The sequence below is a fragment of the Chroicocephalus ridibundus genome, chromosome 7 (genome assembly GCF_963924245.1).
Source record: "Chroicocephalus ridibundus chromosome 7, bChrRid1.1, whole genome shotgun sequence".
NCBI lineage: Eukaryota > Metazoa > Chordata > Aves > Charadriiformes > Laridae > Chroicocephalus > Chroicocephalus ridibundus.
The window spans coordinates 51,648,106-51,675,177 of record NC_086290.1 but is presented as its reverse complement, the minus strand read 5'-3'; the positions used below and the strand labels follow the sequence as shown (position 1 = coordinate 51,675,177).

The 27,072-nt window shown below is 43.3% G+C and overlaps 1 protein-coding gene across 1 annotated transcript in view; it reads left to right on the top strand.

Moving 5' to 3' along the window:
• The window catches only part of AATF (apoptosis antagonizing transcription factor), a 56,099-nt gene that overhangs the window by 15,131 nt on the left and 13,896 nt on the right, over positions 1-27,072 (top strand). Inside the window, exons 5-11 of the mRNA XM_063341994.1 lie at positions 5,608-5,722; positions 6,068-6,272; positions 7,029-7,193; positions 7,946-8,029; positions 18,506-18,573; positions 20,603-20,683; positions 23,994-24,065. Coding sequence (XP_063198064.1) covers positions 5,608-5,722; positions 6,068-6,272; positions 7,029-7,193; positions 7,946-8,029; positions 18,506-18,573; positions 20,603-20,683; positions 23,994-24,065 — 790 coding nt within the window. The remainder of the gene's footprint in view (positions 1-5,607; positions 5,723-6,067; positions 6,273-7,028; positions 7,194-7,945; positions 8,030-18,505; positions 18,574-20,602; positions 20,684-23,993; positions 24,066-27,072) is intronic.

Here is a 27,072-nt window from a genome sequence, read left to right as displayed (position 1 = left end):
GTGTTTCTTGGGGGATTAATTGCTGGGGATGACTAGTGCAAGTGGCTGGCTTGTGGATTTGAATGAGAAGTATTGTTCTCAGGCCAGCGGATTGAGTGCCATTTTGACCTGTAGTTTAACTCCTGTCCCACAGTCGTTTGAAAGGAGTGAAAATTTCCCCTCTTCATCTGAATGTTGGGATAAATGCATGTACCTGATAAAGACACTTTTCATTATGTGCAGCTATTAAAGTAAAAGAGGTTTGATTCCTCGCCTCCTTTTTATTTGCATAATGGGGCCAGTGCGCTGGGCACTGCGCTGGCTCCGTGCTGTGGTGACACGGTGACTCTCCACGGTGGCAGGGAGAACTCTCCCAATATTTGGCAGCTCAGCTTTTGCTCCGCACACCACCTTTGTTCCAGCTTTTCTGTGTGAGCACTTCATAACAGCCGGTGGAGGTACACGGAAAATTAAAAGCTTGCATACCAACAATATTTGTGTGATGCCAGATCCTCATATTTAATTGAGGGGAAAAAGTAGTTCATTTCCAGCTTTGGCGGGGGCTCTGAATTTCAGCTGTTCCTTGTGCCTGTGGTGTTTCGTGCAGGTACATCACGGTCGCGATGCTCCTGTTTGTGTTTGCATACGGTGCACATGCAGTGACAGGGAGGCATCGAACTGTAGGGCAGTGTCCCATCACGCCCTGCAAGGTGCCACGAGTGATGGAGTGAAAATCCTGGGAGTTTTGTCCCAATTTTAAGGATACTGAACCTGCTGGAGGGATGCACCAGGGCAGGATGGGGAGGAGCTTGCCTGGCGGAGTGGTTTTGGGAATCCCACTGGTTGGCTCTCTGTGAATACCGTTGAAAGCCTGGCCTTGAGGCACTAGCTTTTTTCCATCGCCTTAAAGTGTCTCTGCGTGAGGCCGCTCCCTGCTGCTCCACACCAGCTGCCGCTCTCCGCAGCTGCTTGGGAAGATGAAATGAGACCCCATTTTTAGAGGTCATGAAAAAGAGCACAGATATTTGTCTGTGCGGGAAGCTGCCTTGCTCTGGAAATGCTGAACTTGGAACGATGGGCGAGCACAGAAGCCATCATGCCTGCAAGACCCCAGCATGGCAGTGCTCGGGTCCCAGCAGCAGGGCAGGCAGAGCTGCCCTCTGCTGAGTCCTTCTCCTCTGGTGGGGGGACCACATTGTGGGGTCGGTGCCCTGCAGCCAGGAGCCACCACACGCAGAGGGGGGACGCCAGCAGCACAGCCAGTTTGTCCATAACCACTGGCATTGACAAAATTGATTTTTGTGGTTTGAGAGCAGTAGGACAGATTTCATCTCTGGTGGGTCTCCTGACACTTTGATACATGGCAGTGCTATCCCTGAATGGAGCTAAATACTCCAGGGCTACTTTCTGACTGGGTGAAGGGATGTATAAAATGAGAACGTATGAGAGAGTATTAACAGAAAGGCACACTTTGATTTACTGATCCTGGCTCCCAGCTTTCTTGGTGGATTGATATGCTGTCTGCTGGATCTGGAACAACTTTTTCACTCCTGTACACAAAATGAAGGGGCTCCCATGGACTCTTAAAAGTGACTCTTACAAGTTAGCGTCTCACCACAGACACTCTGAGTCCCATTTAAGCTGGAAGTTATATTCCAACCACGTTTGCTGTTTCTTGGAGCAGCTGCAGATGGATCCCACTCAGCATCTTTTTTCCTTTCCCAAAGGGCAGCTTTGAAAAGGTTTAATGGAAGAGGGGTTGCGGCTTGTCCTGGGGTTAGTTGGCCTCTCCTACACACAGAGTATGAGTTGTTGTTTTGGGGATTTCAGCTGCTCGTACTGAAATGCCATAAAGGGATCCAGCTTCTTTTGTTTTTAAGGCAGGGCTGAGCCACTTGTCCTCAAATAACACAGGTTGGACATGCAGAAGTAACTCCTGGAAAAGGAGATAGTTTTGAGATTTTTCTCACTGATGGCCTATGGACTAGTGTTAAAGGTGTCGGTTGTGACACTGATGTCGCTATAAGACAGAGTATTTACCCCAGCACATTGCAATGCAGATCATAAGAGAGATGCAGCAAAGCTGCCAGCAGAGAGTGGGAGAGGAGGGGCGGGAGAGGCACAGACTGGGGTTAACTGGGGTGAAAGGCTGTGCCTGCAAAGTCAGGTCGGGAGGGTTTTACATACTGCAAAATACAGCTGCTTTCACAGTGCTGTGCCTGCAGTCACTGGCCAGGGGCAGCTGGGGGATGTTCAAGTATCTCCGGTTGGCTGAACACAATAGAGCAACACCCAGGAGAGATACTGATGGCAGGGTTGGTGTAGTAGCTCTGGGAATAAGCTGTTGGCATCAGGATCATCCTGTTGGTGAATATGCGGTGGGAAGGGAGTCATAGATCTTTAACAGCATTGTTTCAGCCTTGGAGAGTTTGTGGTGCTTGTGAAAACCATAGTGTTGATGGTCCCGAAAGCTTTAGAAACTGAAAATTATTAGGGACTGCCTAGGACCTAACGCAGCTCATGGCAGTGGGAGGCCCCTGCTACGTGGTCAGTGCTGGCATTGCCTGTTCTCTTAGAGGTATTGCTGGCTTTGGTCAGTGAACAGAGCAGGACCTACAAACCTGATGGTTATCACACGTGAAAGCTGCTAGCTGGTTGCCTTACGGTACTGGTGTGCTTAAAAGCTCCATGTTTGTGAGTATTTTTGTTTAATTGTCTGTTTTCGACAAGGAGCAGCATTAAAAAAAAACGTGCTGGCGGGGGGGTAGGAGAGCAGGAGGGTCAGCATCCAGCTTTCCTTCAAAATGACATAGTTTGCACCTATGAAACAGTTTTGTTTTATGCTGCCTTCATTCACAAATGGATTCTGTCTTTTCACCAAAGCAGACAGTGTAAAGGCATTAGAGGGAAGATGAAGAGGAGACTGTGAAGAAAACAGTCCCTTCTGGAATTAACTGTGAAATGGATAGGGCAGGGCTGGATGAAAAGAGGGCAGGGGAGGGTGACTCTTGGCTTCTGAAGTTGAGTTTACAGCACACTTAAGCACCCAACAGTAACAATGAGAATGCCATCCAATAATGCTATTAAATACACAAGAACCGAAAGCACGGAAATTACCCTGCTGTAAGAGGCTCATGATGAAGCCACTGTCTGAAATAATTAGCCCTCCCACCTGGTTAGATGCATGGTCGTTGTCTTCCCTGCCCTCTCCATCCCCTTCACTCCAAATAAAATTGCTCCCCATCCCCACTTCTGTTGGGGTCCATATCTCATAGCCTGGGGGAGCTTGAGCCTGTCTTTATTCCTTTCCTGCTTGCCATGGCCCTGATATACCCCAGAAGAGCTGGAGTGCTACTCCAGTTGTAATTGACAGGATCAAAGCCGCCTGGGGTGCATTAGCACGGCTGCTGGAGGATAGGTAGTGGGTAGAAAATAAACAGTTTTGGAAGCTCTGGGGACATCTGGCTGTGTTGCAGGCAGTGGGAAGATTTTGCTGTTGTAAGCTGTGCACTCAGGCTAGGGTGGGGGCACTTTTCTTTTGCAATTGATGCTTTAGCTGCAGACACATACAACAAATGCATTTTTAAGGGCTTTTGTCTGTTTGTCTCTTCGAATTGTTTTGATGCTAACACATGACTGTTTTACAAGTACAGCAAACCTAATCTGTTAATAGGTTTATATAGAAGCCAGAACGTTTCTATAATGAACTGTGGGCTGGGGGAGGATAAGTCCAACAGCTGATCTGCAACAAAAATCTTAAAGCATCTTTTCCTTGACATTCCTGTTACTGAGGTCAGGCCGTAATTTATCTGAAGATGGTGACAACTGAGCAATATCACAGTGGTAACGGGCAGGAGATTGAGACCTCTGAATGTCTGGGCTGATTTCTGCTTGCACTGTGTCTGTCTGTCTGATGAAGGTTTGCTGTTCTCTCTACCCATGATCTCTGTGTCCTCCATTTAAAAAAAGAAAAAAGGCCAAAAAGCAAGCAATGAAAAGTTCTCTCCATTCTGTTGTGGTAACTCAAAGAAAGAAACAGTTTTGGGACTTAAGCAAAACAACCCCACTGACTTTACATCAGTGGAGGAACTGGCAGAGGAGGTACCAGGGGAAGCTCTGCAGAACTTCCCACCACTGCAGTGCTCCTCCTGCCCTCTGGACAAACCCACGTGCTCCGTCAGCCAGGGTTACTGCTGCCCGCAAGGATGCTTGTTGTGAGTGCGTGAGGAGGGAAGCCAAGACTGCATGAACATATCCTGCAAGAAAACAGATCCTGGTGTGCTGCATTCCCCCAAGGGGTGCATTTTTCCCCCTTTCTGTGGTGCCTCTTTATAAAAGTAGAAGGCAATACAAATTAATCTGTATACAGTTCAGTTTAGGTTTTTTGATAGAAGCGTACTAAGTGTTTTACCTGTAAGAGCTGACCCTGTGATTGATGTGTAGCAATGTACAAAGGGAGAGTTTGTGTAGGCCTAGACAAACACTTGTTTTATATCAGAGCGTTCCGCAGGGAGGCTTGTTGGTTGCCACAAAAGAACTATTTTTAAAGAACAGATGCTGCAACAGTGTGCTGTTAACCCTTCCCATGGCCAGCTGCAACTGTGTGTCCTTGGAGAACATAAGATCAGAGGTCATTTTCTCTGCCTCTGCAGGAAAATTGTCAGCTATGAAGCCTTTGGATACACAGCATCGGATCTATATTCAGGATTTGTGTCTGCAAATACCCTGGAAAGCAACTACTCATCCCCCTAAAACTAACCTTCACACCATGTATTGATCATCTTGTACACCTCTCTACTCCAATCTTTTCTTCACGTTCTCTCATTCTGAGGATCTCTGGGCCTGCAGTTCTGCTTTTCCGATCAGAATCCTCTCACTAAACTTGCCAGGTCATTGTTTAAGTTTCCCCCATAGATCAGATCTTGCTACATTTAATTTTACTTACAATCTAATTTCTTACACCTCCTGCGTGGTGAGCACAGCGGCATAGAAACCAGCAGTAGTCACAGCTGTGCAGGAGTTCAGTTTTTCTTCTTACCCTCCCTCCTTCTGCTCCCTATAACATGCATATTATGTCCAAGAAAGAAAAGTCAGAGGTCAAGTTTAGATGGGATGTACATATATACATTTTCCCTTGTATTTCTTCATATTATTCGATTGGCGCTGGCCTCTGCTGCGGAACTTAACGCAGGAGAGAAGTGAGTTAGTCAGCAAAAAGGGTGGTTGTCATGTGTGTGTGTCATCAGACACTTGTGCACACAGTACTTGCTTCTTCAATATATTAATCCTTTAGGCTCTGCAGTCTGAATATTTGTTGGTGAAACATTAGATCAGAATACCCCCGATGTGCAGCCAGGCAGATGTTTAGAAGGCAGTCCTGCCTCCTTTCCTCCCTTTTGAGGAGAGAAGCTTTCTTTCACAGCGTGGTGGTGTTTGACATTAACAGCTATAAATCAGTTTGAAGATAAACCCACATCTCTAACTGATTAGAGAAAAACAGTTAATGGAACATGCAGTAGCTGTGGCAGGAATTCAGATTCAAGATGAGAAACTAAGCACCGCAAAGCTGTGTCTTCACCAGAAGTAAAGATCAGGGGGAAATTGTCACTTGTGTCTCTTTTTCTGCAGGTTGTAAAGCCCTGGAGGCATTGCTGAAAGTATTAGTGGAACTTCAGGATGAGCTGCTTTATCAATACCCAGGCACAAGGCATCTGGTAGATGGAAAACAATCACGAACTGAGAGGTAAATACAAAATAAGACCTTTCTGAATCGTTTGGTCTCCAACTCTGCAGCAAAAGGACAGTGCGTGGCTTTTCCTGAGCATACTCACTCTCTGCTGTTCTCTCAGTTGCTGCCGTGTCTGGGTGACAGATGCTCTGGATAAATGACCATTTGAATTCTTTCTGCCAGACTGGGAAGTCTGTTTTGTAATCTTTCTGATAACAGAGGAGGGGCTACACAAAGGGTCTTTTGCCATAAATATCACCATGGCGTGGAAAAAGCAGGGGTGGTAGCGGAGCAATTAAGTATTCACACATGTTGCCTTACAGAGGTGTAGGGTGTTTAGTCTGCGCATTTTTGTTCTAGTGATGATGAAATCCCTAGCAGTAGTGATGAAGAGCAAGTGGATAAGGCTCAGCAGAAGAGAAGGAGCCTCCCCAAACGAAAGCTAAAGATGGAGGACTACCCAGAATTCGTAGCCAAGCGGTATGCTGACTTTAGGACATATCGGAACAACGTCTTGCAGAAGTGGCACGAGAAGACAAAGCTGGCATCTGGCAAAATGGGAAAGGCAAGTCTTTGTGTGCTGACATGCTTATTATTTAGCAGAGATTTGTGGAACAAGTTGATTTGACAGTTTCGTATCATGGATGTTCCAAGTTAAGCCAAGAGTTACAGCAGTAAGAATTAAATACACAGGTACACACTTTTCCCCAACCTTAAAATTAGTTTGGAAAGAAGCTCAGCCCTCATATTTCAAAAGCATAAAGTTGTTCTCTTTTGTTTGGAGCAGATGGGCAGGAAAAAGATTTCAAAGGCAAATGGTTTCCCAAGTTTTGGGAAGAACTCTTGGGTAGTATTGGTGTTCTCCCACCCAGACATCTCATCAAAGCCAGTCTCCAGCAGCAAGAAAGCTCTATGAAGATGCCACCATTGCTGATCAACAAGCTGCCCGTGTTTAACACAACTAGGGGCTTCTGTGGCTTCCTCCTCCACAAAATGTACACTTTAATACAATGCGTATTCATTTCACCCGAAGATCCAGGGTCTCCTAACATCTATGAGTTAGTATTAATCATCGAGAAGTTCATCTGAACCAGAACACCAAAGGCATTTTATTAAGCTAGGCATCAGGTTGCCTCAGGTTGGGAAGGGAGGGAGAGGGAGAAATAAATAAAAAATCCTAGCGAAAATCCCTGCAATGAAACCCAAACCCCCTCCTCTTGGAATGCTGTCTGCTTATCCACTGACATGGAAAGATAGAGCAACATTGCTGCCTTGAGGAAAAGCTTTCTGCATTATCTGACACTAGTTAATGTTGTTGCAGGGTTTCGGTGCCTTTGAGCGTTCAATCTTGACTCAGATTGATCATATTATGATGGACAAAGAGAGATTACTACGGCGGACGCAGACCAAGCGATCAGTGTATACAGTGCTGGGAAAGAAGGAACAGGAATCTCATCCGGTCCCTGAATCTTTGCCTGAAAATTCGGTAAGAGTATTTTGTTTATATAACTCATCCTGTAGAAGCAGCAAAACCCTCAGCAGAACAATTAGCTTGAGCCTTTAGCAGGTAACATTCTTGTTTGTGAGAGATTTATGAAGGAGATATCTGAGTGTTGATTCCTGTAGTGTAATGGCTAAGATGTAAATGTTTCAATTCCAGTTTTATGGTGTTTGCATTCTCTCCTGTGTCAGTTCTTGACAGGGGAAAACAGTGTTTGGTCTGTGATTTGCCCCTCCTGATGCTCACTAAATCTGCTTTTTTGAGGTAGTGGCTACAAAACTTTGTTTTTACTCTTGAGTTTAGAATCTTTAACCCAGAAAGTCACTTCTAACATCATACTGCATATAACCTACAGAATATGTTAGTAGTAAGTCTGTTATTAATTTAGTATTTAAGAATGAATAAATACTCAATTCTGAGAGATCATGTAGAATTACTGCACTTGCAAGATATATTTTTGCCATTACATTAAAAATATCTGTAGTATTTTGCCAGAAAGACTTTGCACAGTCCTATTTATTTCCCAGTAAAGGTATCATAAATCTATTTTGGCATTGGCAGCGTTTCTGCCTTGCCTTTAAATGTATTCCAAGTCCTTAAAAGCTTGTTATGTTGGGAGCTTTTCTCCATTCCTTCATATCTTCAAGTGTGTGTACAAGCCGCTGCATGTGATGTCATCAGAGTTAGGGACAGAAATACGTACGTATGAGCTTTCAGTATTACCTTTGTGCTTCTAGGAGGTCCTCCCTCAGTCAGATTCCAACAGGCACCTGAAGGACATAGATGAGGAGATATTTGATGATGATGACTTTTATCACCAGGTAGGTGATGGTAAATCGGTGATGGAATTATGGCTCCAGTTGGTTTTTAATACTTAGAGAGCTAACATGGTTGGTTCTGTGCTCTGAATTTCTCTGACCAGTGAAACTCAGTTATCTGTTTTAACATCCGAAATCTCCGTAGATACCTCAGAGAACTTTGCTCTCAACTTTCAGTAAAGGGCTACGTGAGCTCAGACTTGAGTTGTGGATGTCACTTTACTGCCATTACTGGCACTGCTGTTCTTGAGTGAGTCAGGGCTGCAGGATAAAGTCTGTGCCTGTTGTTCTCGCTGGTGAATGTTGCTACACAAGAGAAAGATTACTGAATTCTCTGAAGGTGACTGTTCTCTGTGGGTAGAGTCCCATGATGAAAAACAATTCTAGTAGATCCTCAAAAGCACCTGAGTTACTCTCATGTCAACCTAAGTCATCTCACCTACGTACTGGATGAGAAAGCTGCAGGGCTTCTCTAGCACTTTTCTTGGGAGTTGTGCCAGCTTGGGTTTAGGCCAGTTATTCTTTTTATTTGCAAAATTCTTAGAAATAAGGAATCCGCACCCAGTGCATGGAGGCTGCAGCTTAGGGAAACCTTGTGTTTGTAATTTATTTAATAAATGACGGTGCCAGCTTTATGAAATACTGAAATTGCCATATATTGAGGAGTAAGATTCACTGTTAGGTCTGTCCCTAATGCACAAAAAACTAGTTTTGCTCTGATGATCCACAGAGAGCTTTAACTTTGGGACTAAACAAATATCATTATCTCATTAGAAAAGCAGACATTTCTGATCTGAGTAGTTATTAGAATGGCTAGTAAAGTGTTAGGACAGTGGAAGAGAGCTGTTGCCACGTGACTGTGCTCTGTTAACTGATTTAACCAGAAACATTTCAATACTTTCAAAATTTGGGGTTTCATGTACAGAGACAGGACTAAAGATGAATATAAAGATGTATTAAATTGGTAATTCTTATCTGTGTTTACAGATAGGAAATACTGAGAGTTTTAATACCGCCTTTTGTTTTTCAACACACTTCCAACGCTACTGCTGTAGATATCCAAGAAAAGTTTTGCCATAGACCTCACCTAGTGCGGAAGTAGGACAATTTGAATATTTAGTGTAATGAAGGATGTACTGAAGGCATCCTGCCTCCGAGCTAACTCCTCTCCAGGCTGTGTATTTATTGTAAGAGCATCTCTGCTAGTATTTCTGGGACTTGAGCAGCATCTCTTGGGCAGGTGAAGATGCCAGGCTGATCTGCAGAGGCTCTGAAATGGAAATCGGAGAGTGCACTGGTTAAAGAGGCCAAATCTGTAACGCGGTGAGGTAATACTGAGGTGGAATTTGGGGTCCAAGTGGACCAGAGGCCCAGCTTTAGGGGCCAAATGAACCCTCAGAACAAATTAAGTCACTATAACAAAATAGTGAAGTGGCCGAGGAAAAATAGCTGCTATTGACAGTCTGTGGACTCGTGCAGAGGAAGTGCTTATTGGCCATGAAATTTTAAATTTTTAAAAGAAAAATAGCAATAGATGAATGGCCCGTCTTTGCTTCTAATAACTTTAACTTCGATAAATCGTGATTTCAGAAATATGACTAGTCACAGCTTAGCTTTTCCCCTCACTGGTTAATTGGGGTGCTGGGGTTAATCTAAATTAAAACTTAAACTAATAGAGGTCATTGAGGGAAGAGAATCACCTGAGTAAAACAAATGGGTCTGCCAGGCACAACTGTATCTTGGCCATTTCCCAAGAGGGAAGTGGCAGCAAATTGGAGTTGTTTCAGCATTCGGTAGGGGTGAAGGATGGGTGACACCGGTTTAATGTACGGCACCTCCGGAAACGTTCCAGATTGCATTCCTTGCTGAACCAACTGCTGCCTCCCGCGCACAGTGAACAGGAGCAGGACCAGCCAACAACATCTGGCAGCACAGCAAGGAATGGGTGCAACTTTCGAAACCCCATAGACTCTAAATATGGTGCTTAGCCTGGTGGAGGCTTTAATCACTTACCACTCTTTGGCAGCAGGCTACGACAGCTTATCCCAGCCTCGTACATCACGCACAGACATCTGCTGAGCCGCGAGGCAGCTACACATTCATTTTCCTTTCTTGCTTGTGGGGTTTTTTTTCATCCTTCCTCCCTCCCTCCCTCCTTTCCACCCTTCTCCTCTCCTCCCGTCCCCAATATGCTTCTTGGGAGAGATGATCTGTAAAGATTACTGCTTCATTGTGTGCAAGTAATTGTGGGGACGCCAGCCCCTTGCCAGCCACCGCGCAGCACCTCGTCCGCTGACCTGGTTAATGTCTTCTCTTGAGTGGGATTTGGCAGAGATTGGAGCTGAAGCCAATTCAGTGATAAGGCTAAAGAAAATGGCTGTATGTTTTCTGTCACCTCCCAATTAAATTGGTTTCATAAAGTGCTTTCCTTTATTTGTCAGGGTGGTAAGCCGAAGCTGAACATTGCATTCAGAGAGGGTAGAGTGCATTACAATAGAGCGCTGACAACACAGTGAATGGGGTTTCTTTCAGATGGGTCATAACTGTGCAGCGCTTTTGTGTGCGTGTGTGGTGGCGTGTGTGGATGTACATATATAAATAAAATGTAGAAAGGGAAGTGGTCTTCAGGAATAGTCAGCAGCAACACCTCTGGTTGGTGGAGCTAAGGTTGCTCAGAAATCCTGACCTCCATGCGTAATACTTATTGCAAAGTGCATGTGTACCTTTCAATGGGCGCTTTTTCCTTTGTATTTAAATTTAGATCCAGAGGTTTTTTTAGTATCACTTTAATTTTTCTAAATAACAGTTTATAATGATTAGTTTATTTTTATTACTGTTTATGATTTATTAAAGAGAAAAATTCAGATAAAGAAGGATGTTGGAAACCAACTTCCTGTATATTTCAGTGTGAAATTAAGCAAGTAAAAATGAACGAGATCTGATGAATGTGCACAAGTTAATGATAGCAGAATAAGTAGCTATGCTCTTTTGTTATAGATTATAATACAAAACTCTTTAATTAATCTGTTTTTCCTGTGGAAAAACAATTTTCTTGTCCAGGTCTTGATATTCCGTGGAATTTGCCATGTGGCACTGGTGGAATTTTACGGTGATTCAGGATTTAACTCTGTTCAGTCTGTTCATCCCACTTTGCCTTTTCTCATATTCTTCACATGTTTTATAAGCGGTTATAATTTTTATTGTAGTGGCCCATGTTGAATGGTAATGTAAAGCTGAGCTGAATAACGCAAGTGAAATATTTTTATTTGGGTTGCGCTGGGTGTGAATAGTTAAACTGTTTCAGAAAGATCCTCATTACTGACAGCAATGAGAGCCTAGACCCCATTTCTTTTTCTTTTAAACTCTCCTTCATACATGGTTTTAAGGGAAGAAAAAGGCTTTTTATTTTTAGAAGTCGTATTTATGTAGAATTCATTACAGCTGATATTGGAGCATTAAGACTTAAAATTCCAGCCTGCTACCAGAGAGCTGCTGGTCTGACATGCTACAGTGGAGATTTTATTATTAGGTTGAAATACTCCTCTAGTAAAGGAGAAGAGTGGAAATTGGTTTATTTCCAACAGGAATTAGGTTAGTGTTCATATGCTAAGCGTTCCACTGGTAGCAGCTCTTCCCAGAACAAATGTTCATCATTGATGGCAGCAGATATGCCTAAGGAGAATTAGGAATATACATAATCCCTTTTTTCCTCTGCTCTCCTGCTCCCTCCTCCCCCTGATTTGGGTTGTGTTGTGTGTCACCACTTTTTACAACAACCCGCAATCATCAGTTTTTCTGATCACCACAACCTCAGAAGCTGGGTAGAGCCAAAGTGGCTGGGGACCGTTCAGCGAAGCGCTGCAGTATTGAAACGGGGATGGCAGTGGTTTGCCGGGCAGGACCGCCCATAGGCTGGAGAGACCGACATCCCGCAGCTCTAAATCAACGGGTCCTCTCTGGGATTTCCTCCCAAGGTGAGCATGCTTCAGTAGTGAGGAGAAGCCTTGCTCCTTTTCTTATCTATTACCCTAATTACTTAGGAAAGGAGTTGATCCTGGAGAAAACATTGTTTAATTCTAGGACTTTTAATTTTCTTTATTGTTGTCCCTTGTGGAGTGGCAGTGGATGTTCCTGCCCACTCTTTGCCCACGCTGTGTGAAAGATGTGGTTTTTACAAGCGAGCGAGAGATCTCCCTCACTTCTTTTTCCCTCGCTTAGTGTTCAGCCTGCCTGCGCTAATCCGAGTAACCACAAAATGAACTTCCAAGTCTGAATCTCTTGTTCGGGTACTTGTAGCTCAATTTGTTTCTCTTCTGGGTTGTACCTGTGTCTAAATCACATTGTTTGGCTTTTTAGAAAACTTTATCTGATGGGGTAGATTTCTCCTCGTGTCCCAAAAAAAGTTGGCCCAAAGCAGTTCTTGGGCACATACTGTGGTTTTCTATCCCAGGTATTTGATAATGCCATAAACAAGTAATTGCTAATCCAGTGAACTATTAAAAGTCGATAATGGTGAAGAATAGAGAGAAGACTGGCTTTCTGACAAGCTGGTTTACCTTAATTAAACTGGTGAGTGATTAATATGGACAGCTGATCTTGTGGCTTTAATTAGATGCATTTAGAGTTTTGTGTGAATAAGAGATGTCTCGAACCATCCCACAGGTTAATGGCAATACAATACTCTTATCACAGGCATGTATCTTTCAAATGGCTGGGTAGATGGTTAATAACACGTTTTAAGGCTTGATTTGAAACTTCTCTTAATGGGTTATTAGAAAATACGTAAGTCAATGCCTATTTTATAAAAACCCAAATTTTAATAAAATGTTTTTTAAAAAGCGACTGTCCAGTGATTTCATCTTCCAGTTCAGGTTTTTATATTATAAATAGATTGCAGAAAATTAAATTTTTTAAAAGTGTTTCAAGGGGATTTAAAAATAATATTTGAGCTGCAGTCTGAATTTTCTCTGGTATTGCTAGAAATCCAAATGGCATTTCACTACTACTGTGTGGGAGCTTGAAGGAGGAAAAGAAAGAGCTTGTTTCTACACCCGGCCAAAATGCAGTGTAAAATGTACGTTGAATGAGTCCTGGGCTGGAGGCAACCTTGTCAGAATTTATGCTGGTTTAGGTAATTGTATGGTGCGTAAATATGAAAAAGGAGGAGAAATTCCTGTGATTTACCATGTCTCTCCAAAGACTAAAGGAGAAAAAAACTAAATTAGAAAGTATTGAAACTACGTTGATAAAATGCAGCTTTGTCAGCTTCTGTTCAGTAATGCAGTGACTTTGCATTTTCACCAGGAAAGAGGAAAAGCAGTTGATGTTTGTCATCTTACTTCTTTACTTGGACTTGATGAGTTGTACTTACCTTCTCTTCTTTGTTTCCTACAGTGATTTTGTTAAAAAATAACTGCTTTGTAAACTGTTAAAAGATAACAGTAACATGTTTTTTCAATGTGACATGTCATGTTGGGCTCTGTGAGGCAGGGTGAAGGGGATTTGCCTGAGCTTTTGAAAGGATTCTGTGTTAAAAGATAGCAGAGTGCCGTTAGGAGACCTTCACACCACAATAATTGTTTGTTTGCCATCTCTAGTAACAAATACACATAGAATCATAGAATTGCCTCAGTTGGAAGGGACCTTTCAGATCATCAAGTCCAACCATCAGCCCGACACTGACAAAAACCATCACCAAACCATATCTCTAAGCACTACGTCTACCCGTCTTTTAAATACCTCCAGGGATGGTGCCTCAGCCGCTTCCCTGGGCAGCCTGTTCTGATGCTTAATAACCCTTTCAGTGTAGAAATTTTTCCTAATATCCAATCTAAACCTCCCCTGGCGCAACTTGAGGCCGTTTCCTCTTGTCCCATCGCCTCTTCCTTGGCAGAAGAGACCGACCTCCACTTCTCTACAACCTCCTTTCAGAAAAGTCCACATGAGCAATTTGCAAATATTTTAGAGTTCCTCACTAATAAACTGAGTATTTTTTTAGCCAAGGAATGACAGAGTGTTCCAGTACAGTCAAGCACCTGCTGGTAAACCTGAATTCTGGGTTTCTCTCATTTTTATAATTGTTTCAGAATCGATGGATCGGTGAATTTCTCTCTGTTTCTGTTGCTTTCAGCAAATGACTAAGATGGCAGAAGCAGTACAAGGTGCTGCTTTTCCATTGTTCTGCACAGTTGTTTTAAAATGAACATTGTTGGCCCCTTGTTTGATATTATTATTGGCGCAGGGAGCCCAGAGGGACTGTCGTGACTTCCTCCTACAGCAGCCGGGCTGAGACTGGGCTCACCTCTTCGCGTACCTGACTCGTGAATTCAAAGGCAGCGGTGCCGCTCACAGGGCAGAGTAGGTGGCTTTGATGCACTGTAGCAGGTGACCCATGCCTTTACTGGCTTCTCTGAAGATTTTAATAACATCAGAGAGAAAAAGTGTTTCTTTTGTTCTGATTATATTTCTAAGCTTTGTAAACCAAAGCCGTTTCCTGTGATATACTACAGATCAACTTTTGCGAGGTATTAATTTGAATGGGTCTGTGAGGGCTAAGAGAAGCGAGGCTTTTGTCACGAGGCTTATTGCAGCTATACTTAGCTCTTTGTCTCAACTGGAAATTCTTAGGGGTCTGCAAATCAGAAAGGTCAGCAACTGTAGTATTAGAAACACTGATAGATAGTGCATGAAAATGAGACCTAACCTCTAAAATGAAAATTGACCTCTAAAATGAGAAATGAATCTCTATTACCCTTGAACAACACCCTGATGGCATTTCTAAATCCCTCTAATTTTGTACAATGTACTTTGTGTGCATCTCTTTAACTGGCATGGAGACGGAGTCCTTTTAAGGTGAATTCTTTAGAAAGCACACATCATTGGCTCCAGTGTAAGTTTTAACAATGGCTTTGGTGTCAGCAGAGGTAGGTGAATACACTCTGCTTTTGAAGCTCTTGCCTTTGGACACATCTGCGGGAACACTGCCTTGCCCTTTGTTAGCGGTTGCAGATTTTAAGCTCTCTGGTGTGCTCAGGACGCAGGAGGGAGAGTCAGTTCCCATCTGCTCTTGACCCTTTGCGATCATGGCTTTTGGGCCTTGGCAAACGGCGCGGCCTCTGCGTGCTTCTTTTTACTGGTGTGGTGGGTAGTCCCTGGTTCTGGGTAGGGAGTTTGACGGGTTGATTTTAATCGTGAAGCTTTGTTGAGTTCAGAAGCACACGCGCGCAGGAACACTCGTGGAAAGCAACGCCGCCTCCTTCCAAAGACAAAACTGATGTTAGCAACTTTCTCCTGCTTGCTGTTGCCTGTTGTCCGCTTTGCACATAGTTTGTCCTCTTCCTTCCAGCTTTTGGTCGGAGCAGCTTGGAGCTGGTGGTTGAGCTGCTGGACATAGTTTCACTTTGTTGCAGGTTGGCAGTTGTGATTGCTTATGTGGGAGACCGAGCAGAGTTTTTTGAAGTTCAGGGAATATGTGAAGAGGTGAAGGAGGAAAAGCAAAAAAAAGGATATGTTTCAAATCAAAGCCTTTTGATGCTGAAATTGCCTGACTCAAACTCTGTCTTCACACATCAGGGGTTAATGCTGATAGTGATTTACTTACACTTCCTAGTTAATTATTAGACATTGGGAGACACCATATATCACTCTTAATGGAATATATGGGGTCTGATGAGAGTTTTCTGTTTTGACTAATAAATTTTAACCAGAATCGCCAAGCTTAATGAAATATTACAGCTTCAGAAGTGTTTTAAGTCTTGTGCTGTGAAAACAGTGTTGCTTTATTCAGTAAATGAATTTATCATTCATTCTGTATCCTGAGCCCTGGCTGGCTCTGGAGCATGGGCTGAATGCAAGACTCTGAACTAGAAAGCGGAAAAACTAATCAAATCCTTAAAGACCAAAGGCAGCGAGGCAGGTCTAGACTGACTTTTTCAGTGGTAGCCTCTGGCTACATCCACTTTTATTTTAGTAACCATTGTTAGCATGATTTATAACTTTAGCTTTAAGACGTACACTATTTAGATGTAATAAGATGCTTCGCAGCTTTTATTTCTATTTCCTAATTTCCTTCTTGTCCCTGCTCTTTTTTTTACTTCTCCCCTGTCTTTGTCTCCCTCTCCTCTCCCCAGGAGTGTCCCCAGTCGTGCAGTTGACACTGCATTGAAAGAACATTTCACTGTCGGCCCCAAGGTCAACACAGCTGGCCTCTGCCTCAACTAATGGCTGAGGGGCTGGTGGCCTGGTTAGTGCAGAGGAGATGACTGTGTGCAGGGTTTGGTCTCCTACTGCTGCCCAGAGCTTTTCCTGGCTACTTCTGGTGAGAGGATCCTCTGCACACAGAGGAGAGGACGTGCCCGCCGGCAAATAATGGGATCCCTGCTAAGTGACAAGGAGTTGAACTACTCCTTGCCCTTCACAGCCGTCATGGGAAACGCTGCCTTGCCAAAAGGAGAGGGGTCCTGTCCACAAATGCTGCCCACTTCCCAGTACAGCGTTAGGAACCTGCCTCCAAAATGCATCTTGTGGACATCGTTGTAAGATCTTGGTGGCACTCCTTAGTCTACCAGTCTGTGGATTTGGTGGGCCACCAGGAAGAGCAAGTCGTGCTGAAGATGTCTCGTTGCTTAGTTCTCTAAGAGCGTAGGACGTCTCTGCATTACTGGCTTCTGGTGCCTTAGCCTCTGCCTTTACTACTCCACAGGCTTTTCTGTGCATTGTGCCAAGGAGGCAAGATAAGAGGAGACAGTAAACACACCTTATTGCCGGTACAGGAAGAAACCACTAAAACCTTGCTGCACCATTTCTCGCTGCTGTTAAAACCCTCCCTCCCACCTTGCTTTTGACAGAATATTGACTAGAAACCAAGATCCCATTTCTGCTTAGCCTTAAGGGCAGCTGTTTACAGAGTGGCGGTGTTACATAGGTTTACTGTGTCGTATGTCTGTGTAACACTGGATTTGGATCTTGTATTTAGCTGCCAGAAGTGACTGTGATGAAGTGGGAGAGATAAACTGATAGATTGTGTGCCAGAAAGATGTTTGGAATCAATCAGATAAACGGGGCAGTGAAGTAGCTTGCTGTTTCCTAGTGATAATAAACAGGTGGCCTTGTTTCTTGGAATTTTTAAATGTAATTGCTGCAGTAATAATCTCCAAAAATAAGCAAATAGAAAAAAAGTCATGGCAGGTTTTTAATTATGCTTGAATCACACTCTTATTTGCAATATGATGTATGCCTTGAAGGAGAGGAAAGACGTGGACAGGTATAAATTATCTCTGTTGCTTGAGTGTCTCTTATTTGAAAATAAAAAGGGTCATAAAACAATACCCATCTACCTTTATGCCATTTTTCTTTTGTGGGGTGCACACCTTTTCTCTCCCTCCCCTCACTAGTGTACTGAAGTGATCAGAAACTATGGGGGTCAGCGTGTTTCTCCCGTAGCGCCATGCTAGGACAGCTTTCAGTGGGGCAGCGTTGGTGCCAGGCAGCCATCCGAGGGCAGGCTATGCTGAGCACAGTGGTAGTCAGGAGCTGAGCTGTGCTCAGAAATGCCATCGTCTTGCTTCAGCTGCTGGGGGGGGATGTAGAGCTTCTGTCTTGTCCTCTTGGCTTGTCTGTGCGTGCTGTCATGGACCAGGTGAAGGTGATAGCTGGGACCGTGGCTGCTCCCCAAGCCCTGCTTTCCTTGACTCTTACTGTACCTTGACTGACCATTGCAGTCCAGCTCTTCTGCTTCAGCAAAGGTATAGGGTGGAGGAAGAGCGTCTTTCATCCCTTCTTCTCTAGCGTCTTTGTGGAATGGCCTGGAATCCCTGGATTCCAGGTGGCCCTGTTTGGGGTCCTTTCTGAGCAGAGGCAGTTACTTCAGTAATCAGTGAAATGTCAGCATCTAGAAAGCAGCCCGTGCCCCTCAGTTTTGGAGGGTTTATTTCTGTTCTTTGTGTTAATATGTTGGCTAATACCCAAGGCACAGCACGTACAATTTACAGTGAGTCAGTGGTGATAAACATATAGCACTGGTCAAGTATCCAAAAAAGGCTGTTCACAATATTCTTTGGCTGCAGGAGGCAAAAAGGACAAAACCCAACTCTCAGGACATGAAAAGAAATAGAAAAGCTTGCTTGAGCATTCCTGCCCTAGCTATAAAAATTATTTTGCTGCGCTGTTCCTCAGAGCAAGCGTTAGTGCCCAGCAACACTTGACTTCTCTTTGGTGAAGTGTCCCAGTTCCCCCCTGCCCTCCCCACTTGAAGTGTGGGGCCTCAGAAGTTTTCCCTTGGAAAACTCTTTCGTGCAGAGGAAATGTTAAAAAGCTTTGGTTCTTGGCGTGGCGTTTTCAAGGGAGCTTCCACAAATGAGGCATACAGTTTCCCTTGGGAAATTGCAGCTAATTTCATAAGTCTTCTGAGAAACCTGCGAACCTGTTTGCATTAACATGTCTTTACTGTTCTTTTAAATGGGATTGTTGTCTTTCTTCTAGCTCCTTCGAGAACTTATAGAACGTAAAACCACTTCGTTGGACCCCAATGACCAGGTAGCAATGGGCAGGTAAGTAGGAAGTTGTCTGTAACATCACTAGCTTCACCCCAGCACTGCATTCCAGTCCAGGAGTGCAAAACTACCTGTGGGCTTCCAGTCCAGCTCATTGTAGAGGGCAAAATTTTCAGTGACACTGGAGGAAGCATCTGGGTTTAAGAAATTGTGTAACAAATTACTAAAACGGTATGACGTTAGTCCAGAAAGCTATCCTGTGTAACATACTCCTTAGTTCTGGATCACACTGGCTGACTGCGAGTTTGCCAGCCTTCGAGCTGTGCCCTGGTTTGTCTGTGATCCCCTGAAGATACTTTCCAGTTGTAAAAGGCTTGTTCCAGACTTGATATTTCTGTCTCTCAGTGGTTCATGCAGCACAAAGGGAATCCGTAGAGGGATGTCTTAACTGACCCTAGCAAGGGAGAATATACGAAGTGACTGTCCGCAGCTGAAATTTGGCCTTTTCTCATGATGAGCTCTGATTTGTCACTGTATTAGAGGAGCAAACCGTCTGTTGTGAGATCAGTTAAAGCAATTCCTGTGTACGCTCTCTCCCTGCTGTAAGAAAAGATACTATACAATTAAAACAATATCAAGGAATGTTTCCTGCATGAAGAAATAAAATATAATTCCATGCAGGGAAGCTCTTATTTCTCTGTGTAATTCTATGGTTAGAAAATAAAGAATCTTCCAAATACCACTTAATGAACAGTGTATATTTAAATAGCCGTGGGCTATAATTTAGAGAAGTATAAAAGCAGAAGACGACTGAAAATGCCGGAGTAGGGCTCTCCACTGAAAAAGTGCTGTGGGGGTATGTGTATGGGAGGGGGAGAAAATGCATTAGGAAATTTTGTGATGGTGAAATAACTTTTATACTTGTAAAATATTACCCAAATTTTAGTGCAATGTGTCAAATTTATTTTGTGTATGTCTGGAATATTATGGAAAGCTATTCACTATAATTTAACATGATATAGACAAAATTACATTTAAGTGGTGATTACATTGTACATTTATCTGACTTTACAATAAAATAGATTACAGTAATTAAGATTATATTAAGATTGCAGTAATTGGATTTTGCTAGATTTTTTCCCCTGATGTCGAGTTTTCATTGTATAAATCAGGTAAGATGACTCTCGTTTTCGTAAAAAAAATATTTATAACTAGTGGAAGTTTTCCCCTGCTGAAAACTTCTTTGACTTGATGAAGTTCTGTTTGAGGAGTTTAGCTCTCCCTTCTAAACGCAGGCAGGGATCAGACAGCGCTTTCTGAAAGTGTTTATTGCTTTTCTGTCTTTTGTAGTTTTGTGCAATAATAGTTGGAGCATTATATAGGACTTCTTTCTAGATTTGCCAGGTTTATGTCAGAGAGGGTGGGGAGGAATACTTGCTGCTAATTTTCAATATACTTTGCAAAACTGAGGGAGGAAATAAATTCAGAGCATCTACTGCATCATGGTAATTCTGTTCATGAAGTTAGCATAACCTATCTCACTTGAAGAATCAATTTAGGATGTGGCAGACCATCTATTCCGTTATGGGCTTTCTATATGCAAAACAGAAGTCCTAGTAATCAAAGCGGAAACAAAAAAGCAGTACCTGTAAAGACATTTTTTACAGATTTTAGCATTTATATTTTGTAAAGATTTTATTTTTAATTCTAAAATATTCTTGAAAATATTCAGTAATCAAGAAAGAATGAAAAATGGAGCCAAGCTTGTGGTCTCCATGGGTTTCCTTGCATGTAGAATGTTCTCACTGAATAGCGATTGCCTCATTGGGATCAGCAGCTCTGGTCTGCGTGTCCCATCATGCCTGGAGTTGGGAGAAACACTTACTGTTTAAATGCCATGTCCGTGGAGTGAAGCAGTACCACAAGCACATGAAGTTTCATACTTGCTTTCCTGAGGTTCTGATCTCCTTCACTTGTGTAAATGCAATGGGTAGAAGGGCTGGGAAGGGCCTCGGACCCCAGGTACCTAATGCTCATTTTCCCAGTGACCCTAAAAGTTGCATAATGGTCGTTTTGCATTCCTCAGGCAATGGCTGGCCATCCAGAAGTTACGAAGCAAAATAAAGAAGAAAGTGGACAGGAAAGCCAGTAAAGGAAGGAGAATCCGGTGGGTGACAGCTTCTGCAAGCAAACAGAAGTTCTGATTTTGCCAAATAAAGTCTGGCTGGGCTGGGTTGGCTCTGGGGTGCATTGGTAGGCTTATTCATCCCTTTTAGGGCAAGATGTCTTGCTTTGGGGCATCCACTGGGGAATCTTAATGTTCTTTGAGCCTAGAATAAGGACTTGGTTGGATGCAGCCTGTGAGCATTGCCCAAATCAGCCTTGGCAAGAGAGTTCATTGGTCTCAGAAAACACTGGAGAGGGGTGTTCAGATGTCCCTAAGCGATTTGGGGCTGTAATTTCCAGTGAAAGCCAATACACACCCCTCGTGCAATATATATTTAGCTGACTAAAATGTGGATAGCGGCTCTAGGGGAAGATGTGCAGAAATGCCTCAGTGAGGTAGATGTCTATTTCCTACTGACTGTCAATTGGAATTTGGTGTCTAATCTCTCTTTATTTTTCTAAGTCCCGCTGCAGCTTTCTTTAGCTTCAGAGCATTTCACATCCTGACTCCTGGGTCGCTAATTTGGGTTGATCTCTCCTGTTTTGTTTCCAGTGCAAGAATCTTCCACGCAGTAGGGTGGAGTGGGAAGCAGACTGGAGAGGATAGGGGTTTTTTTTCCCCTTTGCAGAGCAGATCTATTAGTCTCCCTGAGTTTAGCATGACTGCATGATTTGTAGTGGAGGAGGTGTTTGTGGCAGGGAGGCATGCTGAAAAGCCGCACCGCTTCCTGAAAAATCCGCAACATTAACCATCCTTTTGTGAGTAAACTATAAATCGTGAGTTTAGGTGGCATCTGATAGAAAGTCAGTGGAGTCAGTCTGGGTCAGGCCTGGCATAGCAATTTTTAAGATAGATGTCATAAGATAATTTATTAAAAGAGGGAAGAGCTACTTTGTTGGCCTGAAAAGCCTATAATTATTGACTATCAATATTCTTTTCTGTCAGCATCACACATAATTGGATATATTCATGATTCAGTCAAAACTACTGACAACATCACACAACTGAGTCAGACTCGTAAACCTCCAGGAATAATGGGGAAGTCTCTCATTGTGTGCAATCTGTGCGCTTCAGCATTCCTGAGAGATCAGCTATCTCGCCAAGTCAATTGCCTCTTAGATCTTAGGTGCCTTTTTTTTTCTTCTTTAAATAAAAGTTGCACTGACCCTGCAAGGAAAACATCAATAAAAGAAAAAAGTGTCATTGCCTGTGTTTAGGATTAACATGCAGTTAAGCTCCAGCATCTTTTCAGAATAGTCCAGTAGAGCCCAAATGGGTGTTTTAAATAGTTGGTTCTTCCACTGAGAGACTCAGTGTCACCCCAAGCCGATCACTCATCCTCTGTTCTTCTTTTTCCTTCTGTAAAATTGGGGCAGCTGTGCTTAGATTTGTTTTTGTGAAGGACTTTGAGATCCTGGAGAGCAAAGTATAAAATACTAAGTTTTATCTGTCTCCATAATTCTTCCTTTTTAGAAATCCTTTAGCAAACCTTTGATATTATGGCATCTTTGGATGAAATGTGCTAGTTTATTGTAGGGTCTGAGGATCTTCAAGTGCTTTCAAAAGCAGTCGATCTTCCACTTGACGTGAGTACCTGTCCCCTTCATAGCCGGGGAAATTGGGGCACTAAGAGGGGAAGTGAGCTCCTCCAAAAACTCCACAGTCGCGCTTGAGAACCCTGGTGCCTAGAACTCTGCTGTCCCTCGCTAGGACATGCCTTTTCTTGAGGGAGGTATGGAGGAACGATGTGTGCACACCTCTTTTTCACGTCAGTCATTTCTGGTGCTGCGCTACTGCAACATGGGATGCCCGTCAATGAATTAAATATTTTATATCTGCTAGACTGGGATTTTTGAAGTCCTCATTTTAAAAATGTGACAATAATTAGTTCTGGACAAACAACTCTTGTCGGAGAATTTGTCGGAAGTCCTAAGTCCCCTTGCCACTACACAGACTGTCCCTGTATAAGCTTTGCTCTGTATGAATCCATGAGTTGTTAATGTCTCATAAACGAACTATTTCATAGTCCGGTGTATTGACCTGATGTTTGCTGCAGTACCAGCCCTGCACGGCTGTTCTGCTCCCTGACTCCATCATTACAGCCTTAGACTAGGGCAGTTGCTTCCATTACGAGTGACAAAGACTTGATTGTGCAGAGAAGCCCTTGTGTAAGGGTGAGTGTGTGCTGTGCCTGAAAAGCCATTCTGAAATAGTCTTGTGAGCTAAAAATCCCCTCAAGGGAATGTTCCTGCATAAGCAAACAAAAGGGAGTGTAGAGGTGACAGAGTGGAAAGGTGATGCTGGGCAAATGCTTGTGAATCCTTTTGCCTGCTATTTGTCAAGCTCTAAAAATAGCAGCGGCATGGATAAAACATTTCAGACTTGGGTAGGCAGCATGGTAGTGTACACCAAAAGCCATTGGTTTGGAATCCCCTGCACTTAGATGCTAGGGTTTAAAGCCACCTTTTCATTCAGTGTTTTTCAGTACTCTGTTAAATTTTATATGTCAGGTCCTTGAATGTAGGTCATGAAAAGCTACTGCAAGTTCCTAGCCCGGTGTGGAAAGCGGGAAGGGGATGCCGTAGCTGGAGGTGCAGTACAGCTTGCAGAAATATTTTGATGGATCCGAAGCTGAGACAGATGCAGCACTGTATCACCTTGGACATGCTTCATCTCCTCTTTGCACGGGTCTTTTTCCTGTCTCCTTCTTTGCTTGTTTTTACATGCTCCATTTATATGGAGTTATTCAGGATAGGACTTTCCAACTACGAGTATGGCTAGCAGAGTAGGATTTTGATATCCTTTAGGGCTCTAAATACCACAGAGCAAGAAAAAAGGGATAGCAGATGGATGCTTGAGAAGATCTGATGCTCTGACGCTTCTGCTGCCTGCAGTGGGCTCTTTGGGCACAAATTCCAGAACGTGATTAAGACACCAGCTGAACAGAAGGCTGAAAACAAGTTCTTGTTTCTCTCTGACTTTTCAGGGTTGTCTGTCTGGGAGGCTGATTAGTTACTTGCATGCAATTAATGGATGCTGTATGTTCTCTTTCTAGCTCTGATAAAAAAAGATTTGCTTGCTATTCAGTTCATTGTATCATCTGATTATTCTTCTGTCCATGTTATAAGAAAGGAGGAGGAGGGAAGGGAGGGGGAATTGCCAACTACAACTAGTGACTCATTAGATATCAGCAACCAGGAAACCCAGTGCTTTACATTTCAGTGACTGGTATGTTTCTATTCAAGCAGCAACATTTCCTTTTCATTAATAGTTACTAATGTGCTGCCTGCTTATTTCCTGCACTGTTCAGGTATCATGTCCATAGCAAGCTGGTGAGCTTCATGGCACCTATTGACCACTGTACAATGAATGATGATGCCAGGTGAGTAATAGATTAATTACGTTTCTCAAATGGCTTCATGACAGCATGATATTGACCTGTTCTTCAGTCTGTCGCCCCCTCCGTTTCTTCTTATCAGTTAACCATTTGTCACTGGCATCATAGCCTGGGTGTCTTGGTCGCATCTGTCCAGGCAGTCTGGCTGAGCTTTCACGCTGTAATTACTGTGATGCAAATTTTCATAAATTTTCATAAATTTCGGTACCTACATTTTGGTTCCTGCTTTAAATTCTGATTTTGAAATCTTTTAGTGTTATGGAATTATTTTGCAAATAGACAACTCACTGATCTGGTGTCTTCAGGTATAATCAAAACTTAAAAAGAACTTGTCTTTTAACAGAAACAGCAACTGGTTTAAATTCTGTTTGGTGTGCATTTACTTAGATCAGTTAATAACTGGAGTAGTTCGGTCAAGATTCACTCAAGACCTAAATGTTGCTTCTGTTTATGTCTGTTTAAAGAATGAAGTATTTTATTGGAAACCTATAATGCTTTAATATGCTAATTAGTAAAGAAAATATAAATGAAGTTTTTGTGTGTAGCTACTAGATAGTTTTTCTACATATACACCCATATTTCTTAAGTATTACATTTTTAAACTAAATCTCAAAATGCTGAGCTTTTTGTGGGAAGGAGGTGGAATAATTTTCCTAGTGAATGGATGTAGAAGGCTTGAGAAACATCTTTCCCCTGGGTTGTGGAACATGTTTGTGCTTTGTGAGAGAGAGATGTCATTTGTCTGTTTGCGAAATGGAAACCAAATACCTGCTGTTCTTAGGACTGCTGCCTTTTGGGATATTGCACAGACTTCTGGATGAGAGCTCTCCAGTAAGCTGCCACTAAGGCATTTTGTATCCGCAATAAAACCTGTGCTGTTCCATCATGCATTTTTCTCATAGTTTCTTTACTCTTTTTTTCTTCTTTTCAAGTGAGAAAACTGCCCTGATTTCTGAATATTGTGTAGATCCTCTTCACCACAAAAATAAATGTGTTAGATGTGTATGGTGAACAGTATTCCTCCAGCCATATCGGGTGGTCAGTTCTGCCACCGCCTTACCTGGATCATGGGAAGAGAGGGACACAAGTGGCTTGGGCACTGTGAGATTAGCCATACACACTTTTGTTTATTTGGCAAGTAAATCACATCCACTTTTGTTTCTGATATGCAGGGCCCAAGCTAGCAGCTGTCTGTGCTTCCCAGCTGCCAAGGACCTCCTTACCTGGGTGGAATTGGTGTCTTTGCTGTTTTGGATAGCCCCAAATCAAATGCGGGGCAGGATAGACACACGTGTACCATCCTGTAGAAACGGTTCTGGGATGTGCTGCTCGTTCCCCACATCTTTGTGTTTGAGGGTAATTAGCAGGGGGCATATGTGTGTTTGGGAAAACACAGTTTATAACCATTTTCATTAATCCACATGACTCTAGCATTTCTCTTAGTATTATGTCCAGTTGACTGGTTACTACTTATGCTTTGAGAATTTCAAATTAGGTTAGGGTGTCTGTAATTTTTTGCATATAATACGTATTGCACCGTCCTCCACATTAGGCAGGCATACGGACTCCTGCTCTGGCCCCAGAAGGAAAGCGAGCTCAGCTTGTGTAAGGGGGAGAGAGGTGAGAAAAAACCCAGTGAGACTGATCCTAATAACCTGGGAGTTACACTGTTTGCTGTCCCCAGAGGTGACATTGCCTCCTCCTTTGCAGTCCACTGCACTCGTGTTCCAAAAGTTGCATAGAAAATGCATTCTGTAAGCCAAAATCCTCCAGCAAGTCAATGCAAACGTGAAGTGCATCGAAACAGCTGGGACAGTGGAGTCGTTCTGCACAACAGCCTTCTTGGGCCTCAGCTACACGTCATTTGGCTGCCATCTTCATAACCCTTATTCCCCGCTCTTCTCGGGAGGCACCTTGAGTCCACCACAAGCTGCATGGGGCCTGGCTGACCCTCCGAAGCTGTTAGAGCTAATAGGATGCTATCTACGTTATGCTGTGTCGACACAGTTATCATTGTGGTAGGGACAGAGTGTTTGACATTCGGTTTACTGAAAATGTCTCCTGGGGCTTTTCTCCGCGTTGAGCGGGTTATTACATCGCTTGCATGTTTTACTCATTCTTTGGTGGCAGCAGCATGGCAGCAGCTGCTGCTGCTTATTGTCTGACTGCGGGAACTTATTTCTTACATTAAGTTTATTAGTCACTTTGGAGGCCCGCCATACTTTCTGTTAATGGCGTTTTAGTGGCTTATCTCCGGATGGTGGTGTAGCTGCCTAGAGCGAGACCGTCGGTTGATGCGTTCGCACACCAGCAAGTGTGCCTGAGGGTCGCATCATGTGGGCAGCTGTATCCCAGTCTGCCAAGATCAGGCTTCCCAGCAAACCCTGGGCATGGATGGGGCAATGCTGGAACCTGGGCAGGTTCTTTTCCTCATTCTGCTGGTGGCTTCGGGGATGACCTTGAAGAGGTCGCTCTGTGTTTCTGTGACTCCAATTCCCCTTCTGTGCAACAGAAGTCTGCTGCTGAGAAGTGCCTGTAAAAGACAGTGGTTTAGTAATACTAGTAGTAGTATTTAATTTTTTAACATACATAGCAAAGCTTTTGTTTCAGAGACAGCTACACAAATAGAAGTCTAAGCTTTCTTCATTGTTTGCCAAAATACCTGCTGGTAACCTGTAACACAAAGAATATGCCTTACATTCGCCTATTCCAGGCATTGCAGTCTTCCTTAAGCAGTTTCTCTGCAGCTTCTTCCCCACGGGATGTGCTTTGCCGTTGTTTAGTCCTAATGTTGAGCTTAAATTTCCCTCTGCTGTAATTTCGGCCCGTTATTTCTTGTCCTGTTCAATGTGGGCTTTAAGAACAGATTCTTACTTCCTCTTTGCAGCAGCCCTTCCACATTTGGGTGGGCATTCTTGCTTTGCACACTGAAAACCTGGCCGTTACTTAGCTTAGCTTCCTTCCTTTCCTCCCTAGTTTACACCATTTGTGT